We start from the raw sequence: 27,629 nt of genomic DNA, 5'->3' as shown, positions 1-27,629 counted from the left end.
TAATTTTTATTGAGTTAATGATAGGTTACAATCTTGTGAAATTTCAGTTGTACATTATTGTTTGTCAGTCGTGTTGTAGGTGCACCCCTTTACCCTTTGTGCTCACCCCCTACCCCACCTTTCCGCCTGTAGCCACTAATCTGTTCTCTTTGTCTGCATTTTTAAATTCCTCATATGAGTGGAGTCATACAGATATTGTCCTTCTTTATCTTAAATGTCCATTCTTTTTGACTTAATATTTCTAGGAACTTATACTCCAAAGAGTGAGCCACTATATATGCACGAGGATCTTTACTACACAGTGTTTACATAAACAACTACAATAGTGACCACAACCATGACGACACACAAGTGGATAAAAAAGAAAACTAAATATCCATCAGTGGACATAAGGGTTGCTTAAATAAACTACGTACACACATTTATTCTATGAAATAGCAAAAGCAAGTAAAAAGAATGAGGTAATCATATGAGAACCTCCCAGAATAATAATATAATAATGATGTTGTGTGATATTGTGTAATGAACTCCAGAGGATCAACATTTGAGATGTTTTATAGGTATGACAGAAGCTGTTGCAATTGTCCAAGTGACATGCTTGGTGGCAGAGTCAGTATTCAAAGTCAAGCCTCTGTGGTCATGGTATCGTTTCCCACTTCCTAGCTGGGAAAACTTGCACAAGTTATTAACTTCTCTAACCCCAGATTTCTCCAGGCAAAACGACGACACAGTCAGACTTACCTTTTTTCTTGTCCTGAGGATACCATGAGCAAAGATATGCGAGCATGTCTGAAGGGCACCCATCAAGTGCTCGCTGCCGTCCAGCCATGCACGCCCTAGCTCCGTCGCAGAGTCATGTTGCTCCTCTGAATGTGGGACGCACCATCTGCAGGGCAGGACTGTGGGAGTTGCAAACACTTGTTTATAGTGTTTTATATAATTTCCTCTGCAGAAAAGCTTTTATCTTGTCCTGAGTTCTTTGCTTACCTCAAGGTTTAAAAAGTATAGCCATCTGTATGATTCCAACCAAATGACCTTCTGGAAAAGGCAGAACTACGGAGACAGTAAAAATATCAGCGGTCACCAGGGGTTAGAGAGGAGGGGGGGATGAATCGGTGAAGCACAGAGGATTCTTTTTTTTTGTTTAATTAATTTTTTTTATTGCAATAACATTGGTTTATAACATTATATAACTTTCAGGTGTACATCATAATATATTTTGAATTCTGTGTAGATAACATCTTGTTCACCACCCAAAGGCTAATTACAACCCATCACCACACACGTGAGCCTAATCACCCATTTCACCCTCCTCCCTCCCCCCTTCCCCTGTGGTAAGCACTAATCCAATCTCAAGCACAGAGGATTCTTAGGGTAGTAAAACTAGTCTGTGTGATACCATAATGGTGGATATATGTCATTATACATTTGTCCAAATCCATGGAATGTATGAGACCAAGAGTAAACCCCAATGTAAACTGTGGGCTCTAGTGATAATGATGTGTCAATGTAGGTTCATAAGTTATAACAAAGGTCCCACTCTGGGGCTGGACATTGATAATGGGAGAGGCTGTGTGTGTATGGGGCAGGGAATACGATGGGAACTCTGTACTTGCTGCTCAATTTTGCTATGAACCTAACATTTCTCTGAAAAATAAAGTCTACTTAAAAGAATAAACAACCCCAAAGCGTAGGCATGCATTGGAACATCAAACGTCTCCAGAGGTCAGGCAGCTAACACAACAGAGTGAGAGCAGTCGAGGCTTCAGACACATTTTCAAATGCGTGGCTTTCTCATCTTTCACATTTCCCCTTTTGATAGAGACACGGCTACAAGAAATAACTCCCTTTCCTCTTGTCTCTCTGATTTCAGGTCTTAACCCTCTCCCCCTGCTTACTAAGATCTAGCCCTCCCAGCCACGTTTTACTACATGGTCTTCCATGACCATTCCACCAAAAGTTGCTCCACAGCCACTCTACGGTACAAAACAGTTTGAAAGCCACTGGAGCAGATGATTTATTTTCAAAATAGCCCTTATCATTACCTGACATTTTCTTTCTTTGCTCTCTTCCTTCCTCCCTCCCTCACTCCTTCCCTTCCTTCCTCCTCTTCCTCACTCCCTCTTTCTTTCTTTTATTCTTTGTCCATTCTTTCTTTTATTTCCTGTCTTCCTCTCTAGAATGCATGATCCACAAGAGCCGGGTCCTTCTCTGTCTTGTTCTCTGCTATGTCCTTATCTTAGATAAGGTGCCCAGAATATGGCAAATGTTCAGTAAAGATTTGTTGATGACCAGTGGCTCTCACTCCCCTGCTTGATCCTTCAATGGCTCCCTGTTCCCTTAAGATCAAGTTCCAAATCCTTTCCTTGGCTTAGAAGACTTTCAGTAATCGGTACCTTGCTCACCCAAAGCCTCATCTCCTTCCACTCTACCATCTCAAACTCCATTCTCCAGGACTTGGCTCGTGCCATCCCCTCCTCCTGGAGCACTCCATGCCATCGGGCATATGGGCACCCTACCTAGAGCTGGGTGCCAGGGAAGGCTCCCTGAAGTGGCATTTGAGACCCAAGGCATGAAGAGGAGTTGGCACGGAGCAATGAGTTGGGTGCTGAGTGCTCCAGGAGGAGGGGTTGGCATGAGCCAAGTCCCAGAGAAGGGACTGGGCAAGATTACCAAAGGAATAGCATAGACAGAGAGGAGTAGCAAGCCTAGGACTGAGTCTTGGGACACTCCAACATTTAGAAATTTAGAGGAAGAGGAACTACCCATGAGATGTAAGAAAGCCGTAAGGGTGCATTATTCAGTGGTCAAATGGAGAGAGTGTTCAAGAAGGAAAGCAAGGACTTCAGTAACAGATGTTGCTGAGAATTCCAGCTAGATGAGAATAGAAAGCCAATGGACTCAGGAATGAGAAGATCATGAGTAAGCTTGACAAGGCCTTTTCAGTGGCACAGTGGAGATGGAGGTGGCATTAGAGTGGATGGGAGAGAGAAGGGAATTCCAGGAAGTAAAGACTGTGACAACTTTTTCAAGAGTTTTTCCTTTGGAGGGGAGCAGAGAAATAAAGTGGGAATAATTCCTCCAGCATTGGGGAGAAATCAAAGTAAGGGAAGGTCCTTTTTAATTTGCCATTTTATTTTAAGGATTAGATTTATATTTCTCCTGAGTTTTGAATGTGGAGAAAGGAGAAAACCATTCTTAGCGCTTCCTAATCAGCATAGGTTCTTGGCCAACTATTGACCGGGAGTGTCTGATTGGAAGTGACAAAAACCCGATTTATACTTGTTTAAGTCAAAAGAGAAAATTTATTGGTTCACATGATCAAGATGGAACTAGAGACCTAAATCCCAATAGAGTTCTCTTTCACTGTCTCTCATCTCTTCCTGCTTCCTTTCCTATTGCAGAATGAAGGACGTTGGGAAGAAAGCAGGAGGAGACATAATTACCAGGGGCTCTGAGTCACATCTTCACAGCTTAGTGGCTAGACAAGAAACAAAAGCTCTCCTCTTCTTGGGACCATTTTGAAAATTCCAAGAGAAGAACTCTGGCTCATCTTGGATCAAGTACCCATCACCTGAACCAAGCACCCTGGCCAGGGGATGAGGAAGTAGGATTGGCTCAGCCTCGGTTACACACTCATGTCTGGGTCCAAGGGATCAGGGTATCTTACCAGCAGGAAGCAGGGAGGGGTTCCAGGCCACCTGAAACCTTAGCGGACCTATTTAAATTACTGGTGGTTACAAATACAGTGCTGGCTTTCTAGAACTCATGTTAATATATAAGTTCAATCCATGTATTGTTACACACATGATACAACATGTTGATTGTTATAACAATAACAATGCCTTTTGTTGGTCTGTATATTTGTACCTTCACTGTCTTATTTGATGTTCAAAACTATATGCACTGGGGCCAGCCTGGTGGTGCAGCGGTTAAGTTCGCACGTTCCACTTTGGCAGCCTGGGGTTCGCCGGTTCAGATCCCGGGTGTGAATCTATGCACTGCTCATCAAGCCATGCTGTGGTAGGCATCCCACATATAAAGTAGAGGAAGATGGGCACGGATGTTAGCTCAGGGCCAGTCTTCCTCTGCAAAAAGAAAAAAAAAAGAAAGAAAGAAAAGAGGAGGCTTGGCAGCAGATATTAGCTCAGGGCTAATCTTCCTCAAAAAAAACCCCCAAAACTATATGCATTAAGTAGTATGAAGTTCTTATTTGTGTTTTACAGATTAGGAAACTAAGGGCCAGAAATTTAGTGACTGATCTAAGTTATACAATAATTTAGTGTCAGAGGTCAAGAATCTTAGTTGTCCTCCAGACCTCATGTCAGTATTCAACACAGCCCCTCATTCTGTGATGGTAATAAAGTTATGTCACCCAGTCCACTGACCCTGATTCTCTCTAGTCCTCTATTGTACCGTAATGGACAATAAGGTCATGATGGATAGCATATGACAGCGGAGAAATATAGCAATGATAGTGGAGAAGTTTGGAATTTTAGATTTGTAAAATATTTTATTTTAAATATTTTTATATTCACAAAGTATTTTGTTAATAAGTATTTTACATTTGTAATACACTTGCTTAATCAATAGCTAATGACTTCCAAGCTAATTAGAGTATTTGAATCAAGGGGAAATAGACGATCTTATAAACAATAGAGTAATCTAAATAGCTGTGAAGGAGCTTCCACCATGTTACCTTCTAGAAGTCAACAACAGTTCTGGGAATGATGACAGCCAGAAGTTAACGAGAGGAGCCACTATTTGGTGATTATCTACTGAAGGCACCATGAAAGGCCTCCCACCATACTCTCTCCTTTCATTCTCAAAACTGCTGTGTGAGACAGTGACATCTCTACCCCCAGATTATAGCTGAGGACATAGACGCAGAGAAGTGGCGTGACTTGCCCAGCTGCCTGTAACTGAGAGAGCCAAGATCGGATCCCAGATCCGAGTGGCTCCAAACCTACATGTCTCCACTACAGAACACTGAGCATTCAACCAGTGCCTTTGGCAGATAAATGTAAAGGTATTTATTTATAGGTTCTATTTTAACTCATCCCATGCCCCAATTATTCCCATAATTTCTTTGGCAAATGGCCTTCTCATTTTCATATAGTGAAATCTATAAGGTGAATCTAGCAGTGAAGAAATTTGCTGTTTATGTAGGATTGTTTCTGATGGCATTAAACAGCACATGTGAACGCTTTTTGTAAATTATTAAATGATACAGGACTTAGCTTATAGCTAAAAACTATTATCAGGTTTAGAATCAACGTCAAAGGGGAGTCCCCCTGTTTCTCAGGACTTCTAGATCTTTTGCTTCCATTTGAATTGGAAATGGTCCAAAAGCTAATTTTTTCCCTCCTATTCACCAAGCAGGAGGAACGCCACTCCAAATGCTATCATAAGTGATGAGGAATTTGGGCTGATAAGTGCTTATTATATTCCCAGTTCTGCCTCTACTCTTTTCCTCCTCTTCCCAGTAGCCATACCCCCTTTCACCTGCTTGTTCTCTCCAAACCTCACCCATAGCGTTTCCCCTTGATTGAGGGTCTGGTGTGCCCTTGGGATCTGGAGATGGTAAGAAGCACACAGACCAGAACTGCAGTGCTCGCAAAGACAAGCTGAGCCCGAATAACGTGGCCCCGTCACTGCTAAATGTATCAAGCAGCCCCAACCCATGATCCCTGGTATGACATAAAAGCAATGTCATTCTTTTACACCCCTGTACTCAACAGTTGGTAACCTGGGTTCCTGTACTCTGTATATGTTGAAGAATTGTAATTTGAACTTCCTAGCTTAGTCTGTCTGGCTAAGACTGAGTGGCTTATAAACAGCAGAGATTTATTGCCCACGGTTGTGGAGGCTGGATGTCTGGGATCAGGGTGCCAGCAGAGTTAGGTGAGAACTCTTTTCTGGGTTCATAGGCAGAGCCTTTTTGCTGTGTCCTCACATGGCAGAAGGGGCTAGGGAGCTCTCTGGGGTCTCCTATAAGAGCACAAATCCCATTAGTGAGGGTTCCACCTCATAACCTAACATCTTCCAAAGGCCCCGCCTCCTCATACCATCCTGTGTGGGGATTAGGATTTCAATCTATGAATTTAGAGGGGACACAGACATTCGGACCATAACTCCCCTCCAGTTGCAGGAACTCGAAAATGTTTTATCTTATGTCTGCATAAGTTTCACCCCTCCTAAGATTACGTTGCAAACAAATCCTTAAATGTCTATCGTTTTCTAAAAGTAACTCTTACGTGAATCCTTTGGTGAAGGGAAATATTTCCCCCTCCCTAAATTGGTTCCAAGTCCGCCTGACTCCAAAGCTCAAATTATTAACTGCTCTGCTATTCTGCCTTTCCAGTTTTCTTAAACTGAGTGCAAATTTAGAATTTTTCAGAGTCGAGTCTTTTCTCAATAAGCAAGTTGTATTATTTGATATGATGGCGAGGCTTGTGTTCTGAACACTTCCTGGGCTGGTGCTAGGAGCAGACACCACTTTGCTGCAAGAATATGTGGCATTTCAGAGAAATGATATAGGTGCCGCTTGGCAGGTTGATGGGCGCAGCTCTAAGGTAATCTCAGAGCTGCAACTCACAGTGCTGCTGAGTAGCTCCCCCAGCAACAGCCCATTCGAAGTCGTGCTGAGCACTGCCTGGTTTTTCTCTTTTTCACATCTCATGCCTCCATCAATAAAAAAATAGTGGTCACCTCAAGTCAAGAATCGCTTAAATTTAATGTATTCTGAAAAGCTTTGAATGATAAAATGCATACTTTTGGGGTACAAACAGTACCTTTCTATAGCCGAAGTGTTACAAATATATATATTCTATAAATTCACTGATGAAGAACTGAGTTTGTACCCAAGATTCCTCAGCTATCTGGAGGAGCGATTCCCTTTTGGACCTGGGCTGATGGTGAAGTCTCCATCTTTTGATGACATATTTAAAATCTAGAGGCAGTTGCTACGGGGAAAAAGAGCTACGTCTTCTTTTGAATAAGAATTTGGTGCCTTGGACAAGATGTCCACTCTCTTCCCTGAAGGGAGCACCTTCTCTTGTCAAGTAGAACTAAAAAATGAAAACAAAAACAGCTGCTTTTTCAATTTCTGAAACAATAATGGTTTGTTAGTTTCTGAGTCAAACACCAGTGTAGAAAGAACTTTTAGTGTCATAATCTGACTTTATGGATGGTGGCACACTGAGTTCTGCACCTGTAAAAACTGAACTTAAAAAAAATTCTGGGGCTGCCTGGTGGCATAGTGGTTAAGTTTCCATGCTCCCCTTTGGGGGCCCCAGGGTTCACAGGTTCGAATCCCAGTGCAGACCTACACACTGCTCCTCCAGTCATGCTGTGGGGGCGTCCCACATAAAATAGAGGAAGACTGGCGCAGATCGTAGCACAGGGCCAATCTTCCTCACACACACACAAACACACACACGCACACAATTATTTGTTTAGAACAAAAGTGTTAAAAATGATCAAATTAGTATAACGTGGGGGCAAAGAATGTACACTCTAAAATTTGATGCCTAGATCAGCTCTTGAGTCTATCCTTTCCAGACTGTGTGATCTTGGGCAAGTTACTTAAAATCTCTGGGTTTTAGATGCCTCACCTATAAAACAGTCCTTATTTTATGGGGCTATTATGAGGATGAAATGAGATGATGCCCATAAAGTGCTCAGCACAGGGCTGGGCAGAGAGTCAGCGCTCAGTCAACAAAAGCTACTGAAGCCCCATCATTTACAGCCATGTAGATGATGCAGTCTAAATTTTTGTCAGTTAACAGATTATATACATATAACCTATGTATATATATAAACTGTATATATATATAATTGTAGTTAATCAACACATTTTTCTGAAGCGCATTTTGTTGACACCCTTAGCATTTCTTAAAGGGAGGAACTAGCCCTGGGCAGTTCCTCGGACCCTGTCAGCTCCCTCCTCTGCTTCCTCAGCCACTGGCTTCCTAGTTCTATCAACTGTCCTCCGGGGGCAGTGACATAATTCTTGTTATCTGCCCTCGCTAAGGAGAATGACTTGGCATGAGTGATAGATTTCTGCTGACCTCAGCTTTTTCTTTCAGTTGTGAATGACAAAGAAATGCACTCATCAGGGACTCTGTTAGACTGTAAGTGATTTCCAAAAGGAGACTTCCAAAAGTCTCTTATTGTGACTGCTTTGCTTGCTGTCATATGTTACAAGTTTCAGAGGTTTCATAGTTTGAAGACAGCATAAGCCAGAGACTAGGCTGGGAGCAGTGTTCTGGGGCATCTCTTGTATTAGAGTGTGTCATCTCTGGTTCGAGGGTAAGTCTGTCATGCATGTGCTGTAATACCAGTATACTAATACTAATACACTAATGATAATATTGGACCTTTGGACAACTTTGCCCTTCCCTCCTCCTCCCACCCCATCTCTTCCTGTTCACTCCACACGCCTTTTTTCTTCCTTTCTGCTTTCTTTCTTTTTTTCTTTGGTGAGAAAGATTGGCCCCAATCTAACATCTGTGCCAATCTTCCTCTATTTTGTATGTGGGATGCCACCACAGCATGGCTTGATGAGTGGTGCTAGGTCCACACCCAGGATCTGAACCTGCAAACTCGGGCTGCCAAAGTGGAATGCATGAACTTAACCACTACACGACTGGGCCAGGCCCTCTATTTTTTTTAAGCATGCAACTAACATTTATTGAGTGCTTAATATGTGCCAGACACTGTTATAATCACTTTACACTCATTAACCCATTTAATCCTCACAACAGTATGCGGATTAAATGCTTATTCCCTTTTACAGTAGTGAAAATCACTACTGTAAACCCAGACAATTAAGGAATTAGCACAAGCCCACACAGCATTGAAACTTTCATCAGCCTGTATCTCCTTACTTCTTTCAAATTATTGATCATTTTAGTACTAATTTTTAGAGAATATTTTAAATGATCAATTTCCTCAAGTTCTCTGTGTAGAGATATTTTCCTGGAGGCGGGCAGGGAATGCTTAACAGGCTCAGGTGGAACCCTCAGATCAAGGATATTTTAGCTTGATTAAGGACCTTGTCTGATCACTGAAGGTCAAGATCACATTTTACAAGGCTAAGGCAATAAATGGGCTAGAGTCAGAACTTTCGGCTGATGGATTCTGTGACTTTTTTGGAGCGAGACATTTTTATTCATTTCCAAGCCAAAAACAGATGTGTTTTTTCAGGAATGGCTAAAGTTCAGGGGTTGGGGATGGGGGAGGAGAATAGAGATCAGCTTCAGATCCTTTTTGGAGTGAGACAACCGTATAAAACAAAAATAAGCCGTGAAGAAACCTGCAAGGGCTCCCCGCCCCCTCCCTGAACTGACCAGCAGCAAACTCCCTTCTTCCTGGGGGGCCGTCCCCGGCCTCTCCCAGGGTCCTGAAGGCAGTTCTCTTCTGGACAACTTCCACTTGGAACACAGCCTGTTGTCAACATGAAAGGCTCTATTTGGAATAAACCTCCATGTAGGTCAGTTGACTGAACTGGGAATATCAGGTCATGCTGTCAGGGGCACATGGGGGTGAGCAGAATATTCTCTCCAATGGAGAAGGAGACAAGCACACAGAGGAGGCCTGCCCTGGCTTCTCTGGTGGCCAACGACGTGTGTCCACCATAGAGAAAATGCATTTCTGAGTGCTGGGTGGGAATGTCATGCTTACAAAAGCGTGATGTGCGCTCTCCTCCAGGGCTGCCTGCAGTTCACTCCGGGAAGGAGGCCTTGTGAGTGAAGATCCTAGAGATGGGGGACTGAGCCGATACTGTGACATGGCAGGTGGGGAGGTGACAGAAACGATGTGCCCTTCCGAAGGCTGTGAGCAAGAAGAGAGGGTAAAATAGCCATTGCATAGGTGGTCGCGGAGTGGGAGTGCTGAGGGAGGAATCTGCCCAAACTTCAGGAAATGGACAGCAGGAAACACCCTGGAGGGCAGGGTTGGCTGGGTTAGCGCTCCAGGGCCTTCCCGGGTTCACGGGGAATCTGTAAGGCACGCAGCGCCTGGGCACGTACGCACAAGTGTCCAAGTCCACAGAGAATACAGCTCACAGCGGTCAAAGTCATCGTCACTGAGACTGTACAGTCAGGGCGTTGGGGCATTGGCGATCGGAGTGATTGGAGAAGCGGGGGTCATTGGGTGACTCCCACCTCTGCTGTGTCTGTGAGGCGACATCCAGACACGCCCCCTTTTCTCAGCAGCTCCCCTCTCTGCCCAGTTCTGTCCTAGAAGGACAGACATAGGCCCGTGGCCACCTGCCAAGGGAGGCCAGGGCGGAGGACTGGACCCGGGAGGCGGCGTAAGGTCTTCAGATATCGCCGCCGCGGCCACTCCTTTAGACTCTGGCCGTGCAGAGCCTGGGGGCGCTCTGCCGCCGCCTTATAAACGGACCAGCGCAGGCCGCCCGGGCCGGGAGGCGGGGACCGGGCATTGGCGGAGTCAGGGGGGCCCGCCTGCGCCCACCTGTTGCGGCGGCGCGGGGCGACAGGCGGTGGCGGGGACATGGGGCGCTACTCGGGCAAGACGTGCCGGCTGCTCTTCATGCTCGTGCTCACCGTCGCCTTCTTCGTGGCCGAGCTGGTCTCGGGCTACCTGGGCAACTCCATCGCGCTGATCTCCGACTCCTTCAACATGCTGTCGGACCTGATCTCGCTGTGCGTCGGGCTGACCGCCGGCTACATCGCGCGGCGCCCCAGCGGGGACTTCAAGGCCACCTACGGCTACGCGCGCGCCGAGGTGGTGGGCGCGCTCAGCAACGCCGTCTTCCTCACCGCGCTCTGCTTCACCATCTTCGTGGAGGCCATGCTGCGCCTGGTCAGGCCCGAGCGCATCGACGACGCCGAGCTGGTGCTCATCGTGGGCGCCCTGGGGCTGGCGGTCAACGTGGTGGGGCTGCTCATCTTCCAGGACTGGGCCTCCTGGTTCGCCTGCTGTGGCCGCCGCCGCCGCCGCCGCCAGCAGCAGCATCAGGAGCAGCTGGCCCAGGGCGGCCCTAGCGGCGCTCTCGGGGGTCTGCAGGGCACAGAGGGCCGGTGGCACGCCGGCCGGGACTCGGTCGTGACCCTCCGCGGGGCTTCGGTGGAAAGGAAGAAGGAGGAGGGGGCGACCGTGTTCTCAAACGTAGCAGGTGCCTTTCGGTTGCATCCTCTGGACCGCTTCTCCATCTTCCCTCCCCGCCCCAACTCCTCCCCCCCTGCCTGTCCTGGTCCCTTCCTCTTCACCCCACGCCTTGTTTTTTCCTTCCTGTCTGCTTTTTTTTTTTTTTTTTTAAATCTGTTTCCTCTGCAGTCCAGCTTTAATTATCTTCTGCTATTTTACCATATTCCCCACGATTTATTTCTTTTTTTTTTTCTTTCTCCCGGATCCTCAGGCTCCCCCCCGCCCCCACCCCATTCTCTCTGTTTATCAGTATTGATTTCCTTGGAAATCAGTTATTATTATTGGTCAACAGGAGCACTCCCACCCCTCCTCCTTTCATTAGATGCCATCTGCACTTTATTTTTCTCCCTCCCCCTTCTGTCCATCCTTCTGCCCCCTTGGGAGTTATGGGTTTGGGGTGCAGGCGGGCTCCCACTTGCCTCTTTTTTCTTTTAACTTGAATGGAAGTGTGGATGAAGTCCAAAGGTGGATTACATGGCTTGTTTTCAGGCCAAAATAGACCATTCTGGGCTGTGTGTGTGGAGAGATAAGGGGTCTGATAAGCTAGGAGGAATTTAAAATAACAAAACTTTTTTTGAGTCCTTTGGTTTTTTTTGTTTGTAGAACTTATACACAACACAAGGTTTCTTCTTTGAATGCAGGTGATTCCCTGAACACCCAGAATGAGCCAGAAGAGACTGTGAAAAAGCAGAAAAAGTCCGAAGCCCTGAATATCAGAGGTAGGATTGACTTTGGGTCCATTTGAAATCTTTTTCAGTGGCACATGTGGACTGTGCTGTCCTCTTCATTTCTGTTTACCTTTTCATAAGGTGGGTTAGAAAGTAGGCCAGTGACACGCAGAGACTATGACCCTAGTCTCTTGCCTAATCATTGCATCGATTCAGAGGGAGAAGCTAGTTGCTAATGATTTATCCTTGCTCCAGTTGGGTCCCTGCTAAAAGCTGCCTGCTCCAGAGTGTCACAGAGCAGTGGCATGATACAATTTCACTTGATTTTGCCCTGCTCTGGATATCGCTACATAAAATGCAGCCTATTTTAATTGAATCTCATTTTGAGAAAGGCAAGAAAAAGAGTAGCTGGGCTGCTGTCCAAGGTGGCACTGATGAATGACCCTCATTGCCTCAGTTATTTCTGCCAGAAATCTGCTTTTGTGATGGGTCTGGTGGCTCACTTGAATCTCCACTTCCATCCCCAAAGTGGGAGTTCTGGTGAGGTCTCTGGAACTCACATCATTAGCATCCCTTCTACCATGTGCTCAAGGTCACAGAACTGGGCAGAGGTCAGCCCAGGGAGTTCAGAGGTGTGATTCTCACCAGACACCAACATTGTCCACAGCATCTCTCCTTTCCAGCTTCTTGGACACAGACTTTGCTTCAGAGTGATTCAAGAGGGGTCAATCCCCAATCTTGACTGAGAATTTCAACAAAGATTATGCAGACTTTTACCTCTAGATGGGGAAGCTGTCCTGGGGCTCAGATGGAAATAACGGAAAGAAAAACTCACAATGTGGGAGGCACCTTCATTTCTGAATGTCTCACATCTGTTTTGCAAAGTGATACCCAGAATAGATCCATAGGGAAAATCAGAAAATAACGACAACACATAAGCTCCTCAAAATTTCTAAATGAATTAGTTTTAAAAAATTTAACCGCGACAGGGGAATTTCGAAAGAGCTTGGTGGTGAATCTTTTTGGAAAGAATCTGTAATGAAAAATCATTATCTTTTAATTTCTTTCCTTTTTAAGGTTCAGTTAAAAATATATATATTGTAGGTTTTTAAGATGGAGTTCACTATCATCGCACTTTGTTCAAAGCACGTTCTGTCAATTATTCATTCTTTTTTTATTATTGAGGTATAATTAACATATTATATTAGTTTCAGGTGTACAGTGTAATGATCTGATATTTGTATATATTGTGAAATGATCTTCACAATAAGGCTAGTTAATATCTGTCACCATACAAAGTTCTGATTTTTTTTTTGTGATGAGAGCTTTTTAGATCTGCTTTCTTAGCAACTTTCAAAGATACAGTACAGTACTATTAGCTGTAGTGATTATGCTGTGTGTTACATCCCGATGACTTATTTATTTTATAAATGGAGGTTTGTACCTTTTGACCTCCTTCACCCACTTTGCCCACCCCCCCACTCCTCGCCAATCTGTTCTCTGTAGCTATGAGCTTGGTTTTATTTTTTAGATTCCATGTATAAGTGAGATTGTTAATTATTCATTCTTATGTTATGTTACAGAGAAAGTGAAGAGGTAAGTGGAAAGAAGCAGAGAGGAATAAAGAATAGGCCCCAGTAGATATTGTGACTTTGTTTGGGAAGCATAGCCTAGGGAAACTTGTATGATCTTCTTAATTTTTAGTCAAAGCTGTTGGAGCTCCTGGATAGAAGTGTGTCGGTGGTAAAATGCTGAGGCCTGTGGTCCACAGGGCCTGACAAAAGTGCGCCTCTAGCTTCCAATAGAGGTGAATAATGCAGTGGCTGAGATTGAGATTTGGGCTCAAGCTGCCTGGGTTTGGGTCCTGGCTCTGCCCCTTAAGACTATATGACTTTGGGCAAGTTCTGGAGCCTCTCTAAGCCTCCGATTCCCTCATCTTTAAAATGAGGATAATAAGAGTACCCACTTCATGGGGTGGTTGTGAGATAAAGCATGTGAAGTGCTCAGGCACATGAAGGAAACCAGCTACCATTTTTATGGCATGCCTAGTACTCTGTGCCAGGTACCATTCACGATTGAGTCATTTAGTATGAGTAACAATCTCATTACTGTCATTCAGAGAGTGAGTGGAATTGCTGGGTACACACCTGCAATGCTTCAGCTTGTTTACTTACTCACTCACCATCAGGTGAGCTCAGATCATTCCTGCTGCTTGTGATGAGTGCCCAGGTGATGGCTAACAGGGGCGTTTCCATATTTGGGGCTAAGTGTGAGGCTGGCCTCACCTTGGGTCATGTGTCCTCATCATGGAGCCACATTCTGGGGAAGGACCACAGAATGTTAGAGCTGGAAAGGCCTCAGGGACAATGGACCCCAACCCCTTCACATTACAGATGAGGGAACAGAATCCAGAGAGTCTGGTGACATCGCAAGTCCCCTGGCTGGCAGCAGAGGCAAGGCTGGAATCCTGGGCTACTGCTGTGCATTTCTAGCTCTTTCCATTATTGCACACTGCCTCTAGACTCCACGCAGGATGGCTTGCTGCTCCAGTGTCCACCGTCCACTGAATGGTGACGTTTCTGACATTTAAGCCACTGCTTTAGAAAGCAGGACTGTCCCCCCAGATCTACAATAAGAATTCTTGTGAATGAAAATCATTTCTTGATTTTCATTATTAGTTCTCTTATTCCAGTGAGGTAAAAAAAATGTCTTCTAAGACACACACTCCATCTTCTACCACAAAGCGTAGTAAAAGCAGGCTCCTTAAAAATTCTCGTCAATGTGTTTTGTAGTGGTTGATTTTATTTGTTTATTTATTTAATTGAGGTAAGATTGGTTTGTAACATTATATAAATTTCAGCTCAATTTTATTTAATAGGATCAAACATGATACATTAAAAACTGTTGCAATGGAGTGTCAGAAAGACAATTAGGGACTAGCCCCATGGCTGAGTGGTTTAAATTCTGCACACTCTGCTTCAGTGGCCCAGGTTTGTGGGTTCAGATCCTGGGCACAGACCTACTCCACTTATCAGTCATGCTGTGGAGGCATCCGACATACAAAAAACAGAGGAAGATTGGCACAGATGTTAGCTCAGGGCTAATCTTTCTCAAGCAAAAAAAGAGGAAGATTGGCAATGCATGTTAGCTCAGGGTGCATCTTCCTCACCAAAAAAGAAAAAGAAAAAAAAAGGCAATTAGCCCTTTCTATTTGGGTATAAATATAAATAGATGAATAGCAATCTTGATGTCATTCGAAAATTAATCTCCTTTGATGAGATGTTTCTTTCTAACTTTTGTTTTTTTTTCCCAATAAGAAAGATCTCTTATCCTTTCATAACCACTTGCTAATGCCCAGTGCTAATGCACCGTGTTTCCAGTTATTCAATAAAGTCAACAGCATTGATGGCTTTTCCAAGTGCCGGGACATGCATCAAATTTCAGTTTATGTCGAATGGCCAATTCATGTTATATGCCAGTTTCTTCTGAGTTTTATTTTCATCTAGAGACAGCAAGGGAGGGCCAAGTGCTGAGGTGTCCTGTCTTTGCAAAGCTACCCTGTGAGCATTCTGACTAACCAGGCGATTGAGTTGTCTACCAAGTGGCAATCTCTGTCTCTCCGATCGCACTGCCCAATATGTCTTTCTGATTCACAGATGTGATCGCATCAGAGTCTGCTCAGACACCTGTACTGCCTCCAGAATAAGGTCCTAACACTGCTGACATTCAAGAGCTTGCTGTTCTGGTGCTAACACTCCTTTCTAGACATTTCTGCCCTTCTCTTCACCCTTCCACAGCCTTACCTTCCTGCCACCCGTTAACGGTCTCCCCTGCATCCACCATTTAACACACACTTAGAGCTAGGTGAGAAGTGCTCAGTCAGGTAGATCTGGGTTGAGTTCTGCCTCTACCTTGTATTAGCTGAGTGACCTTGGACAAGTAACTTAACCTCTTTGAGCTTCAGTTTCCTTATCTGTATAATGGAGATAATCACAGTATCAGCATCACTGTGTTGTGAGAGTTACATGAGTGGTGGGAACAGCTCGGAGGACCCACTCAACAAATGGTGCCCATTATTGTCATCAGTTCTGTGCACTTACTTCTCAGAGGGTTTCAGACATTGTTTCACGTGCTCTTCAGAACAAGCCCCTGAGAGAAGTGAGGCAGATGTTATAATCATTCCCATTTCACAGATGAGAATCTTGTTGCTTAGCGAGGTTGACTTTCACAAGGTCCGTGGCTCATAAAGGCTGTCCGGGTCTATGACTCCACATTTAGCGCACCTGTCTCCCACGTTGTCTGACAAGTGTGTCCTCATCTGCAGCCTCCCTTGAATTCTCTGCCTGGAATGTTGTTGCTGTTGAAGTCTGTCTCCTCTTCAGAGTCCTGCCCACATTGCCCACCTCTCGAGGAACTTTCCCTTTACAGGGAATAATTCTCCCCCTTGGGGTTATTGATGCACTTGTCTCAGAATCCTGCCAATGGACTGTGGTCCCCAGAGGATAATGACAATGCCTTCTTCATCTTTGCATGAGAAGCCAGAAAACACATTGCCATATTCAATCTCAAGAATTTAGTGAAATGATGCCTTAAGTACTTTTTCAAACTGAAGATAATGATAGTTTGGTTCATAAAATCAATTTACTAGAGTATGATCAACATTTAGAAAATTAACTAGAACTGAATGAAATAGAACAGAAAATGGTAATAAGTCATATGTAAGGATAGGTTTTATTTTTTCATGAAATATTTGTTTCAATGTGTATGCTAGGATGCAAGATATGATTTTTACTGTGGATTATTGAAAAATAGATCTGAAAGCTATTTTATGTAGTTGTTAGGGGTAGGTAGTGAGATTTCTCAGAAGGAAAACCTGAAATTGGAACTTAGGATTTGTATGAGGCAGAATGCAGTGGTTCTCTCGTCAGACTCCCCAGACTTATATTCTCACTCTCACACTTTCTGGCTGTGTGATCTTGGACAAGTCATTTAGTTACTCTGTGACTTAGTTTCCTCATTTGTAAAATGGGGACAGTAACCACCTTAGGGAGTCCTTAAGAGGACTTAGTGTGTAAATACATGTAACATACTTAAAACATGCCTGGTGACAGCTGGCATTACAGTTATTAAGTAAAAGACAAGAGTTACTCTGTCTCATGGAGTTATGACTTTACTAACCATAAAATGCAGTTGTATTGAGTAGCTGCATTGTAAACTTCATGTTGCTTGTAGTCTAATGGAGGAAACAAGGCTGACATGCAGAAACATTGAGAGAATAACGCATGTCTCAGGCAGTGAAAGTGATGTCAAGTGTGTGGGGGAACTATTTGGTCTTTCTATTTTTATGGTAATATTTTGTCCTGCCTTGAAGAGAGTTAAAGCTTCGATCTTCAGCTCCTTCAGTTCCTCCTGTGGGAATACGTCATGTAGACCAACTCTTGGGAACATTCTGAGTTTCCCTTTATGGCTCAGGACAGGTCCCGGGGAGTAAGAAGCTCCTTTGGGGGTGAGGTGAGGGAAAAGGGAGCGCAGAATTGGAAAATGGGATCATTCAATGCATTTAGTAAACCAAGGTTCTATTACCATAAATAAACACTCAGCCAGAAGGAAATGTGGGGGTTCTTTTCATTCCTGTTTTTTAGTATGTTTACGGAATGTTATTTTACCTACGATGCTGCTTAGAATCCTAGAAGTGTTGCCAAGAGGAGCAATTAGCTCGACTAAAGCCCAAGGGAGACTGTTCAGTCGTTGCCATGAGTGAGTTGTTAGTATTTTGGATTATTATTAGTTCTACTGAGTGAATCTGTGGGATACTTTGAGAGACAAAGAAGACCTTTCTTAATCTATATGCTTTCTTCTAGAGCAGGGCTTGGAAACTTTTGAATCGCCCGGGGATCTTGTTAAAATGTACACTCGGATTCAACAGATCCAAGGAGGGGCCCGAGATTCTGCATTTCTCACAAGCTCCCAGGGGATTCTGATGCTGCTAGTCTGCAAACCATACTTTGAATAGCAAGATTCTGGTGTTGCATTCTGCATAAAAATACTTTGCGTTTATATTTTATAATCCTTCTGACAAAGCTTTCACCTACTTCACTAAACCCCAGTTTAGTCTGTGTTGTTTGCTGACAAACAACTGGACACCAGATCTTCTTTGCTAGGATTGCATGTTATCTGTATCACAATCAAAACCTTTCGAAACGGTCCCTTCATTATAGGCGTTGACAATTTTTGTTATTATCTGTAGAATTTTAATTTTATTTTATTGTGACAAATGGTTCTCTATTCAGTGGGACCACTGCTGGAGTCACTGTTCTGAGGCCTTCTTAAACAAATTGCGATTTAAATGACCACGAGCTAAGGTAGTAGTAGGCAAATGTGTATAAGGAAGGAAAATGGATCTAGATAGAGGCAAGAGCAGGAATCAAAAGAACCACTCTCATGACATATCTTAGTTGCTTCTCTTCTTAAAAATGTTTAAAGCAATTTAAAGCACAGACGTTTGTCTGAAAGAAAAAGAAACCATTTGCACAGCCTCTGTGTTCCAGCTTGGTGCCCTTGGACGGGTGGCAGCCATGTGGCACTATGAATGAGCACAGTCCTTTTTCCCACAGGCGTCTGCAGCTCAGAATCCTCCTGGATTGTTCTAGGTTCTCTGGGTCCTGGGATGGTGGCCTGGGCAACTGTGAAGCAGTTGCCATTTGTTTTTTCATTCACATCCATCTTGCTGTTTTAACCAAAAAGAAAACAAATAGCAACAGGTGTTCATAGACTTGGGAACCTGAGTCACTGAGTGTCGCATGGCTCCCCAACTTGGATCTGTGCTTTAATGGTCTTTCTTTCTTTCTGGCAGGTGTACTTTTGCATGTGATGGGAGATGCCCTGGGGTCAGTGATTGTGGTCATCACAGCCATCATATTCTATGTGCGTCCCCTGAAAACTGAGGACCCGTGTAACTGGCAGTGCTACATTGACCCCAGCCTGACTGTGGTCATGGTCATCATTATTTTGTCATCTGCCTTCCCACTCATCAAGGAGACTGCTGTTATTCTCCTGCAGATGGTCCCCAAAGGAGTCAACATGGAAGAGCTGAGTAAGTCGGAGAATTCTGATCTAGAACCACTGCCCACTTAATGTTCTTCAGGCCGAAGGGCCAGCGTCATTTCAGAGTGGTGTTTGCCGTATATATCCTGAAATACTTAAAATCACTAAGCAATAAAGACATCCATCACATGTGTTGTAGCCTAGTAAAATGCCTCACGGCTCCAAGAATCAAAGGTTCTTTGCAACCCATGATTCTCTGACTCAGCTGCAAATTTTTGAGAATGTAGCACTTGTCAATACCTACTCCTGGGTATTTACCTTCATGTCAAAGATTTATTTAAGCTCAAACAGAGCACTCTGCCAAGCACTTGATTTTTATTGTCCTTTTTCTGAAAACACAAATCATTCTTTCATATTCTAGATCCTGATATCTAGTTAAGTGACTTTTATGAGCATGCAACTCACCACGGCTCTTATAACACCGTAAAAAGGGCCGTGTTTTAAATTCACATCATTCATGACCTCATTCAGTAATGAAATCTGTTTCTTTGCTTTGCTCAAACAGAAGGTCGAACTCTCTCTCTTTCATGCATGTTTGCTTTTGTGCTGTCTGTCATTGCTTCACCAGGGAGCCAGTGAACATGAACTAGAGCCCAGGTCCACGATGAGGCTGAAAGTTGGAAGACCTTATTTCATGACAAATACCTGAAATTAGCTTTGAATTGTTCTTAATACATTGTCTGGCTGTGGCTAGACTTGCTCCTCTGAAGCCGTGACGTACAGAATGATGGCATCGTCTTTGCCTTCTAGGAGCTTGTTTCTCAGTTGAGGAAACAAGATAAATCATATACAAAACAATTTGTGACCTATACTGGCTTATATTGACTTTTAACACAATAATATATATATTTAAAAAGAGATATTAAAAATAGTAATAAGAATAGCAACACTTTCATGGCATTTACTACATGCTAGGGCTTTTTCTAAGTACTTTACTTGTATTAACTCATTTTAATACTTAAAATAATCCTGTGAGGTACTGTTATTCTTATTCCTAATTTAGGAAACTGAGGCAGAGAGGAGCTAGGTAAATTGTCCAAGGTCATGCAGGTAGTAGATGACTAAACTGGGATTCAAACTCTAGCTGTCTACAGGGGTTTTGCTCATAATCACCATTCAATACCATTTCTCCAAATACACCCTCATTTTAGAAAGTATGGAAAATGCAGAAGAGTCAAATAGTAGAAATCTCTCATAATCTTATCACCCAGAAATGACCACTCTTAATATTTTTGTACCAAACATTCAATAAAACAAGACTTTATCTGCCTTAGAAAATTTTTGTGTGTATATACACTGACGTTTTGTAAAAAAAAAGAAAAAAAAAAAGAAAAAAAGATCATGCCATATATACAGTTTAGCTATTTGCTTTTTTTCCTAAAAATACTTATATGCCTTTTCTCATATCCTTAAGTATGCAACTTACTTGTTAACAGCTGTATCACATTCTATTATATAACTGATTTAACTATTTCCTTGTTGTTTCCATTTTTTCATTAATACAAAGTTTGCCCAAACCATTCTTGTACATAAATATTTGGCTATTTCTTTTAGATTATATTCTTAGTACTGGAATTGCTGGTATAAGTTTTTGATTCATATTGCCAAGTTACCCCCTCTCAAAAAGGCATCCTAGTTTAATAAAGAAGATGTGGTACATATATACAATGGAATACTACTCAGCTGCAAAACAGAACAAAATCATTCCATTTGCAATAACATGGATGGACCTTGAGAGAATTATGTTAAGTGAAATAAGCCAGCAAGAGAAAGATAATCTGTGTATGACTCCACTCATATGAGGAATTTAAAACTATGGACCAAGAACAGTTTAGTGGATACCAGGGGAAAGGTGGGGTGGGGGGTGGGCACAAAGGGTGAAGTGGTGCTCCTACAACATGACTGACAAACATTAATGTACAATTGAAATTTCAAGAGATTGTAACCTGTCAATAACTCAATAAAAAAAAAACTGGAAAAAAAAAAGGCATCCTAGTTTATATGCCCATTAAGGTGTCCATTCTCTTGTAAGCTCAACAACTCTGGGCATTTTTTTGGTTGTTGTTAAACTTATTTTCTTGAATTGCCTTTTATGGGTTAACAGTGTATAGTGTAGGAATTCAGAGAGGAGAAAGAAGATTATGGGAAAATGTACCTGTCTAGGTATAGCTATTTTTCTTCCTGTTATTCTCAGTAAATACATCATTTTGGTGAAACTGCTTAAAGGGTCCATATCTGTCCTGTGGTGAGTGGTCCCATGTGTTACTTACAGCTCTCACTTTGGCTATTGTTCGCTCTTCTCTATTCTAGTGAGTAAACTCTCCAACGTGCCCGGAATCAGCAGTGTACATGAAGTACACATCTGGGAGCTTATAAGTGGAAAGATCATTGCCACCCTGCACATCAAGTTTCAGAAAGACGGGGACTATCAGGATGCCAGCATCAAAATTCGAGAAATCTTCCACGAGGCAGGAATCCACAGCGTGACCGTACAGTTTGAGAAGGTGGACGTGAGGGAGCCTCCAGAGCAGGGGGACCTGTTGCTCTGCAGCTCACCCTGCATCTCCAAGAGCTGTGAGAAGCAACTGTGTTGTCCCCCTAGGCCTCTGCCTCTGGCCCATGTCAATGGCTGTGCTGAGCACAATGGCGGTCCCTCACTAGACACACACCAAAGTGACAGCCTTGGGAGACAAGAAACCACAGAAGTGACTATTGAAGTATCTTTGGATGGCTCTCTGAGTGAGCACGGACAAGCTCTTAGCAAAACTCAGGAGGACCAATGTTATGTCAACAGCACCCATTTTTAATCTGGTACCCACATAAACAGACTGTATAGACAAGACTCTTTGAAACTACTGGCTTGGCTTGGGAAAGCGCTTTGTGGGTTGTAGATACTGACCACTCACAATGTGCACGCTCTGTGTTCAGTAAGAGGTTGGCTGTTTGGGATGTTAGTTGAACATGTCTCTTAATTTTGATGTGACGGATAACCTCTTTGCACTGTCCTGGGTGTCTCAAGCTGCTCTTCTACAGTTTTAGTTTGAACATTTATTTTCGGAAGCAAACGGCACTAGTCTATAGATCAGGGACATTGAAGGCTGGGCCTCAATGGCTGTGGACACAAGGATTCAAGGTAGTGTTTGTTTTAAACTGATTAGAACTCCTAGCTGACTCTCAGGTGAGGTCATAGCCAAGTACATAAAAAAACAAAGAACATTAAGAACCATAATAGCTATATTTTCCCCCATTCCACTGGAAGGAAATGCTTTTTGACTACCTCTTCATTTCGTGAGGTGGAGAGAAACTACTATTTACTTTCTGCTGTGAACTGAACGTCAGCTATAGGGTGTTTCAAGTGTTTAAATACATAAAATATTTTTTTTCCCACTTGGAAGTGTGGAAATATTTCTACATCCTTAAATATGACACAAGTGTGTATATACTGTTTTTTTTTTGGGGGGGGGAAGATTAGCCCTGAGCTAATACCCACCTCCAATCTGCCTCGTTTTGCTGAGGAAGAGTGGCCCTGAGCTAACATCTGTGCCCATCTTCCTCCATTTTATATGTGGGACATCTGCCACAGCATGGCTTGATAAGCAGTGCATAGGTCCGTGCCTGGGATCTGAACTGGGGTACCCCGGGCTGCCAAAGCAAAGTGTGCGAACTTAATTGCTGTGCCACTGGGCAGGCCCCACGTATATACTGTTTTTTAAAGTCAGTCCAGTTGGGACTGTCTTCATTTATTGCTTCATAATGACTTACTTATTTGTCTAAATTTCCTTTGAATCTTCTTTTATATGATCACATTGATCTATGAGCATTTACCAGGAGAGAATGAGTATATTCCTGGGATTGAATATACGGCATTGAATATTCATTCCTGCCAAAATAATAAGCTAGATTGACTTTTCTTTAATTAGACGTATTTTAAAGTATTTATTATTGTTGCCAACTAGTAACTTGATGGGAAAGTGTATGTACAAGGGAGAAATGAGCATTAATTTAATTGCTGCCTTTAATGTGTTTTGAGGAGATTACACTTTGCTTTTATGTTTTTGACTGACATTACCAAGTTCAAATAAATTGATTAGAATCTGATTTGGATCCATAACCAACCTATATTAGTATTGGAGAAGCATCTGTCATGTACCTAACAAATTGTTTAGGCAGTGATATATTTTTCTTGTTTTCTTGGTAAGGAAGATTGGCCTTGAGCTAACATCTGTTGCCAATCTTCCTCTTTTTGCTTGAGGAAGATTGTTGCTGAGCCAACATCTGTACCAGTCTTCCTCTGTTTTTTCGTATGTGGGACGCCACCACAGCATGTCTTGATGAGCAGTGTGTAGGTTTGCTCCTGGGATCCGAACCCATAAACCCAGGGCCTCCGAAGTGGAGCACATGAACTTAACTACTATGCCACTGGGCCAGCCCCAGGCAGCGATATTTTAACTAGAACAGTCTCAAAATAGCTATGAGAAAATAAGAGGCCCCTCACTAGGGAACTAGAATCTTCTTTGATGGGTTGCCAGTCTGACTGAAAATGATCATCTTTTAGGCTCTAAGCATTGAGTCCTGTTTAAAATCTGCATAGAACTCATCAGAAATGCTGGATTGGTAATGGAAAAAGCACTCACGTTTTTCAGCACAAACGCCATTTTAAAAAAGGTGTCTTAGGCTTAAATTCAAAGGCTGAAATAAGTAAGCAACCAAAATCAGTAGGATAGGAATTTTTTTACTCCTTGAAAATTTATTATGTGAGTTTAAATTGGCCACGAATTAGGTAAATAGAAAAATGCCCACATATGTTTTTATCCCAGGAGTACGTTGAACTAGGCTATATATATTGTGTAACTTAAAAGAGGGTAAGATATAAGACAAAAATTTTGCTCTTAACGTTGAAAGTATGGCACTCACAAAAACCAGAGGATTCTCTGTGACACTCACCATAGGGATATATGGACCAAATACTCCTAGATAAATGTTGGGTGAGACGCCTTAACTGGAGCCAAAGAAGAAATTTGTCTCTCACTTCCAAATTTGAAGGTCTCATTTGATTTCACATCATTCTGCTTCTATTAAAAGGGAAAAATTATAATTTTATAGTTTTTGTGCCACTGGCTAAAGGAATGCATATTCGCTTACCTCCAAATAGTGTTCTTTAATCTCGAAAGTATTTTTCTGGAAAGGAAAAGGCACTTCATCACAATGTAGTTAAATCTCACTTCAGAAAAGTATCTTGATGGGCATTTATGAACATACCAAATTATGGAGCAGAGTCCATGTGAAATAATACCTTTTTAAGACAGTTTGGTGAGTGCATTTAATAAGGTCCAAACAGGCTGATTAAGTGCAATATTTTTGTATTGGGGGAAGTGGTTGCATTTGTCACTCAGGCACCGTGATGCCTGCTGGCTGGTGTTTTTATTTGGGTTTTACTCTTTGTTTAGTTGTCTTGCATTTTAAGCCTTCCAAGGAAATGCAGGAGTTTTCTTTTGCCTTTTGAATCAGCCCTGCTTGGTGGCAGTAGCATCTGATGAACAGTTGATTTGAATGCTATTTTTCTCTGTGATGAGAAAAATATTGTCACTCAGTTTACTGCTCCTGGGTGCTTAGGCTAATTCCAGAAAATTCTCTCTTTTTTTTTAGGGACTGAAAATAATTTTTAAAAAGTCTGGGGCGTCCTCTGAGTGTCAGGTCAGGACTACCCATCCTGTATGCTCACCTGAAAGACAGGGCTGGCATTTTCCACTGCCCTCTGTCTTTCCATTTTGATAGAGTCCTTTCTACTTTATTTCAGCACCAGCTTTAGCAAGCCCTATGTCTGCTTTAATTTTCCAACTTTCAACTTCATTTTTGAAAATAGAGGTTAACTTTTTTTTCATGATGTTTGGCCATTATGAATATCCATAGGGCTACCAGGCTCCATTGTTGACAGAAAAAAACATATTATCCTTCAGATTTTTTGATAAAATATCAATAAAATAGGGAGACATTGTTTAGGAAGAATTACAAATGTTCTCCATATTTAGTTACAATTTTTTTTTTTTTTTGCCACCAGCTGGCCAGACTCTAGTGGGGGTCAATCAGGAACCCCAAAGTTCAGAAGGAATGGGTGCTCTGAATGTCAAAGAAACCACTGAGGCAGATTCTGGATTATAACAAGGCAGCTGCCCTGGGAGGTAGTAAGAGCTTTTGTTATTCTTCCTTAATCTTGGCATTATTGATATTTTTGAACTGGATAATTCCTTGTTGTGTGCATTGTAGGAGTTTTAGCAGCTTCCCTGGCCTTTACCCACTGGATGCATCTCCACAAGTTGTGACAACCAAAATTGTCTCTAGACATTGCCACACGTCCCCTGGGGGCAAATTCGCCTCTAGTTCCGAACCACTGACTTAACCTAGAGATAGTTGTAGGATATTGTTGATGAAAGCACTTCCAGAGCTCAATAATTCTTTGAATATAATCCACTCTGCAGAATTCACTCTGTAAAAAAATATTTTTCAAGGCGAGATCAAACTATTCATAAAAATTACAGTTGTCTCTACATAGGAACTTTGGACATTTAAAGAAAAAATATAATTTGTACAAAAAAGCCCTTACAAATCTGATGATACAGTTCAGCCATTATACCACTGAAGGAAGCGAAGAAAAAAGCAATTGCTGTCACCATTCTGTGATGATTTCTTCAACTCATGAATATCCCCAATTTGATGACCCCACGCCAAGCTAAGACTGGATAATATCAGTACAATTGATTCTTGGGGTTAAGGTGTTTAATTCTCCACCGATTTTGAACTTCATGATGTTTCTTGTTATTGACAAGCTCACTTTAGTGCTAATGATAAGTTCAGATGTTAAAACAAATTCTTTGACATTTATGGCTAACTTAATCCGTTGCCAAAACATATCCATTTTTTCCAGGAGGACAAAATACATTTCCTGCTTTAAAATTATCCTGCTTTTAAATAGATCTTCACGCTCTTGTGATTAAAGACTACAACAACAGACTGGTTTAGAAAAAAATGGGGAAACACGACCTGATTTGGGTTTCGAATTTAGATTGAGTAATGAATATCCACTACGTGCCTCTTCCGTTGCTCTGTCATTCATCAGATAAACTGTCTCCTCTTTGTGCTTCTGAGTGTATTTGCACGTGAATAGCTACAGGAATGAAGTAAGAATGAAGTAATTGAATCAGGAAACTAGCTGCTCAAATGGAGCTTGAATTGGACCATAATCCTCACTGCAATCTAAATGTTCTCATGAATTGGAATTTAGCTAACGCACGTGTGTCATTTCCTGGAGCATCTCTTTTCAGATGTTTTATTCTGGACATTTTGTTTACATGAAACTTTCTTGAATGTTGCTAGATGTATCAACTCTCTCCTCTTGGTTCAAAGCCAGGCCAGAGACACTGAACCTGCTCTGAATTCTAATGGGAGTAATCCAGAAGAGATGATAATTTTCAAGGGGGTAATTTGCAAGACCTTCCTGGAGGTCTGAAGTTATGTTACAGTATTTTGGAGTTCTGTTGCCTAAAGTCTTCCATTTCTCTTCATAGGCGATTTTGCCAAGCTATAATTGTCACATTTGGGGGAATTATTAAATCTCTGAGATATGAAGTTTAAATAACTCATTACTAATTGCACATGAAACCCCCCAGTAATGTGTACACATATGCACACCTTTAAAAGTGAAAAATGTTCATTGGTGCTGTAAATAAAAAATTTTAAAAAGAAATGTATGACCAAGATGTTTGTGGAAATTAAACAGATAATTCAAAGTGGCTGAACTCATTTTGTCTTTGTTACTGACTTGAGTCAATTTATTACTCAGTAACTCTGTGGGTTGGTTTTAATAATTTGGGACTAATTCTGTCTCCATTTTGCTGTTCTCTTCATCACACCCCTTCTGCCATTCTCCACCAACTACATTGTCACAAGGCCCTTCTTGGCAGAGATGTCACAAATTGATCTAGCTGCCATAGTTACTGTAACCTGGACTAACCTGGTTTTCTCATGGAGTCTATTTGGCCCTGGACTACCCAATAGGGTTTGTGCGGGAGGGGAGCTTCTAGGATTTAGGGAATGGTGGAGAGGCTAGCATTACTTTGGAGAGACCCTATAGATTTGGGAAACTCTCCAATGAGCTGACTGTCATCTTTATGAATATTGAAAAAAGGGAAGAATTTTCTAGTTCTTTCAATGGTCTTTTATTTTATCAATCAATCAGCTGATTAATCAGCATATACTTACTGTGTGCAAGTGGTTCTTGCCTCCAAGGAGTTTGTAGTCTGCATGTGGAGCTAAGTAAGGCAGTCCAACTTTGTGGGAGTTTAAGGAGAGCTATCCATAGCCTGGGATTGCCGCGGGTAGAGTGGGGGGATCTTGTGCTCTATGGGTTCTGGTACTTGAATGTGCACATTCTAAGCCCTGGGCAGCATCTGCAAAAGGAGAAGGCTATACAACATTCCATGACCAGCAGCTTCCTTCAGCAATAAGAGTCTGTAGTGTGAAGCAGGGGACTGAACCCAGGGCTTGTGGTACAGAATCTCTGCCTACTCCACCTAGAAGAGAATCTCGCCTTTCTCTGTCTCTCCTACCCTGCCTAATGTTTCTTCCTAGTACTATCACTTGGTAGCATTCTATTGTACATTTATTTGTTTATTTCCTGCCTCC

The 27,629-nt window shown here is 42.5% G+C and overlaps 1 protein-coding gene across 2 annotated transcripts in view; it reads left to right on the top strand.

Moving 5' to 3' along the window:
- The window catches only part of SLC30A10 (solute carrier family 30 member 10), a 44,696-nt gene extending 19,197 nt beyond the window's left edge, over positions 1 to 25,499 (top strand). The window contains exons 2-5 of one of the 2 annotated variants that reach the window (XM_070501472.1): positions 3,405 to 11,146; positions 11,820 to 11,897; positions 18,700 to 18,939; positions 21,261 to 25,499. In XM_070501472.1, the coding sequence (XP_070357573.1) occupies positions 10,522 to 11,146; positions 11,820 to 11,897; positions 18,700 to 18,939; positions 21,261 to 21,757 (1,440 nt within the window). In that variant the 5' untranslated portion in view covers positions 3,405 to 10,521 and the 3' untranslated portion in view covers positions 21,758 to 25,499. The remainder of the gene's footprint in view (positions 1 to 3,404; positions 11,147 to 11,819; positions 11,898 to 18,699; positions 18,940 to 21,260) is intronic. The other variant, XM_044762848.2, reaches the window with a different exon arrangement.
- The last annotated feature ends 2,130 nt before the right edge of the window (positions 25,500 to 27,629 follow it).

The sequence above is a fragment of the Equus asinus genome, chromosome 30 (genome assembly GCF_041296235.1).
Source record: "Equus asinus isolate D_3611 breed Donkey chromosome 30, EquAss-T2T_v2, whole genome shotgun sequence".
Taxonomy (NCBI): domain Eukaryota; kingdom Metazoa; phylum Chordata; class Mammalia; order Perissodactyla; family Equidae; genus Equus; species Equus asinus.
The sequence above is the reverse complement of the archived record's forward strand: the minus strand, read 5'-3'. Positions and strand labels throughout refer to the sequence as shown.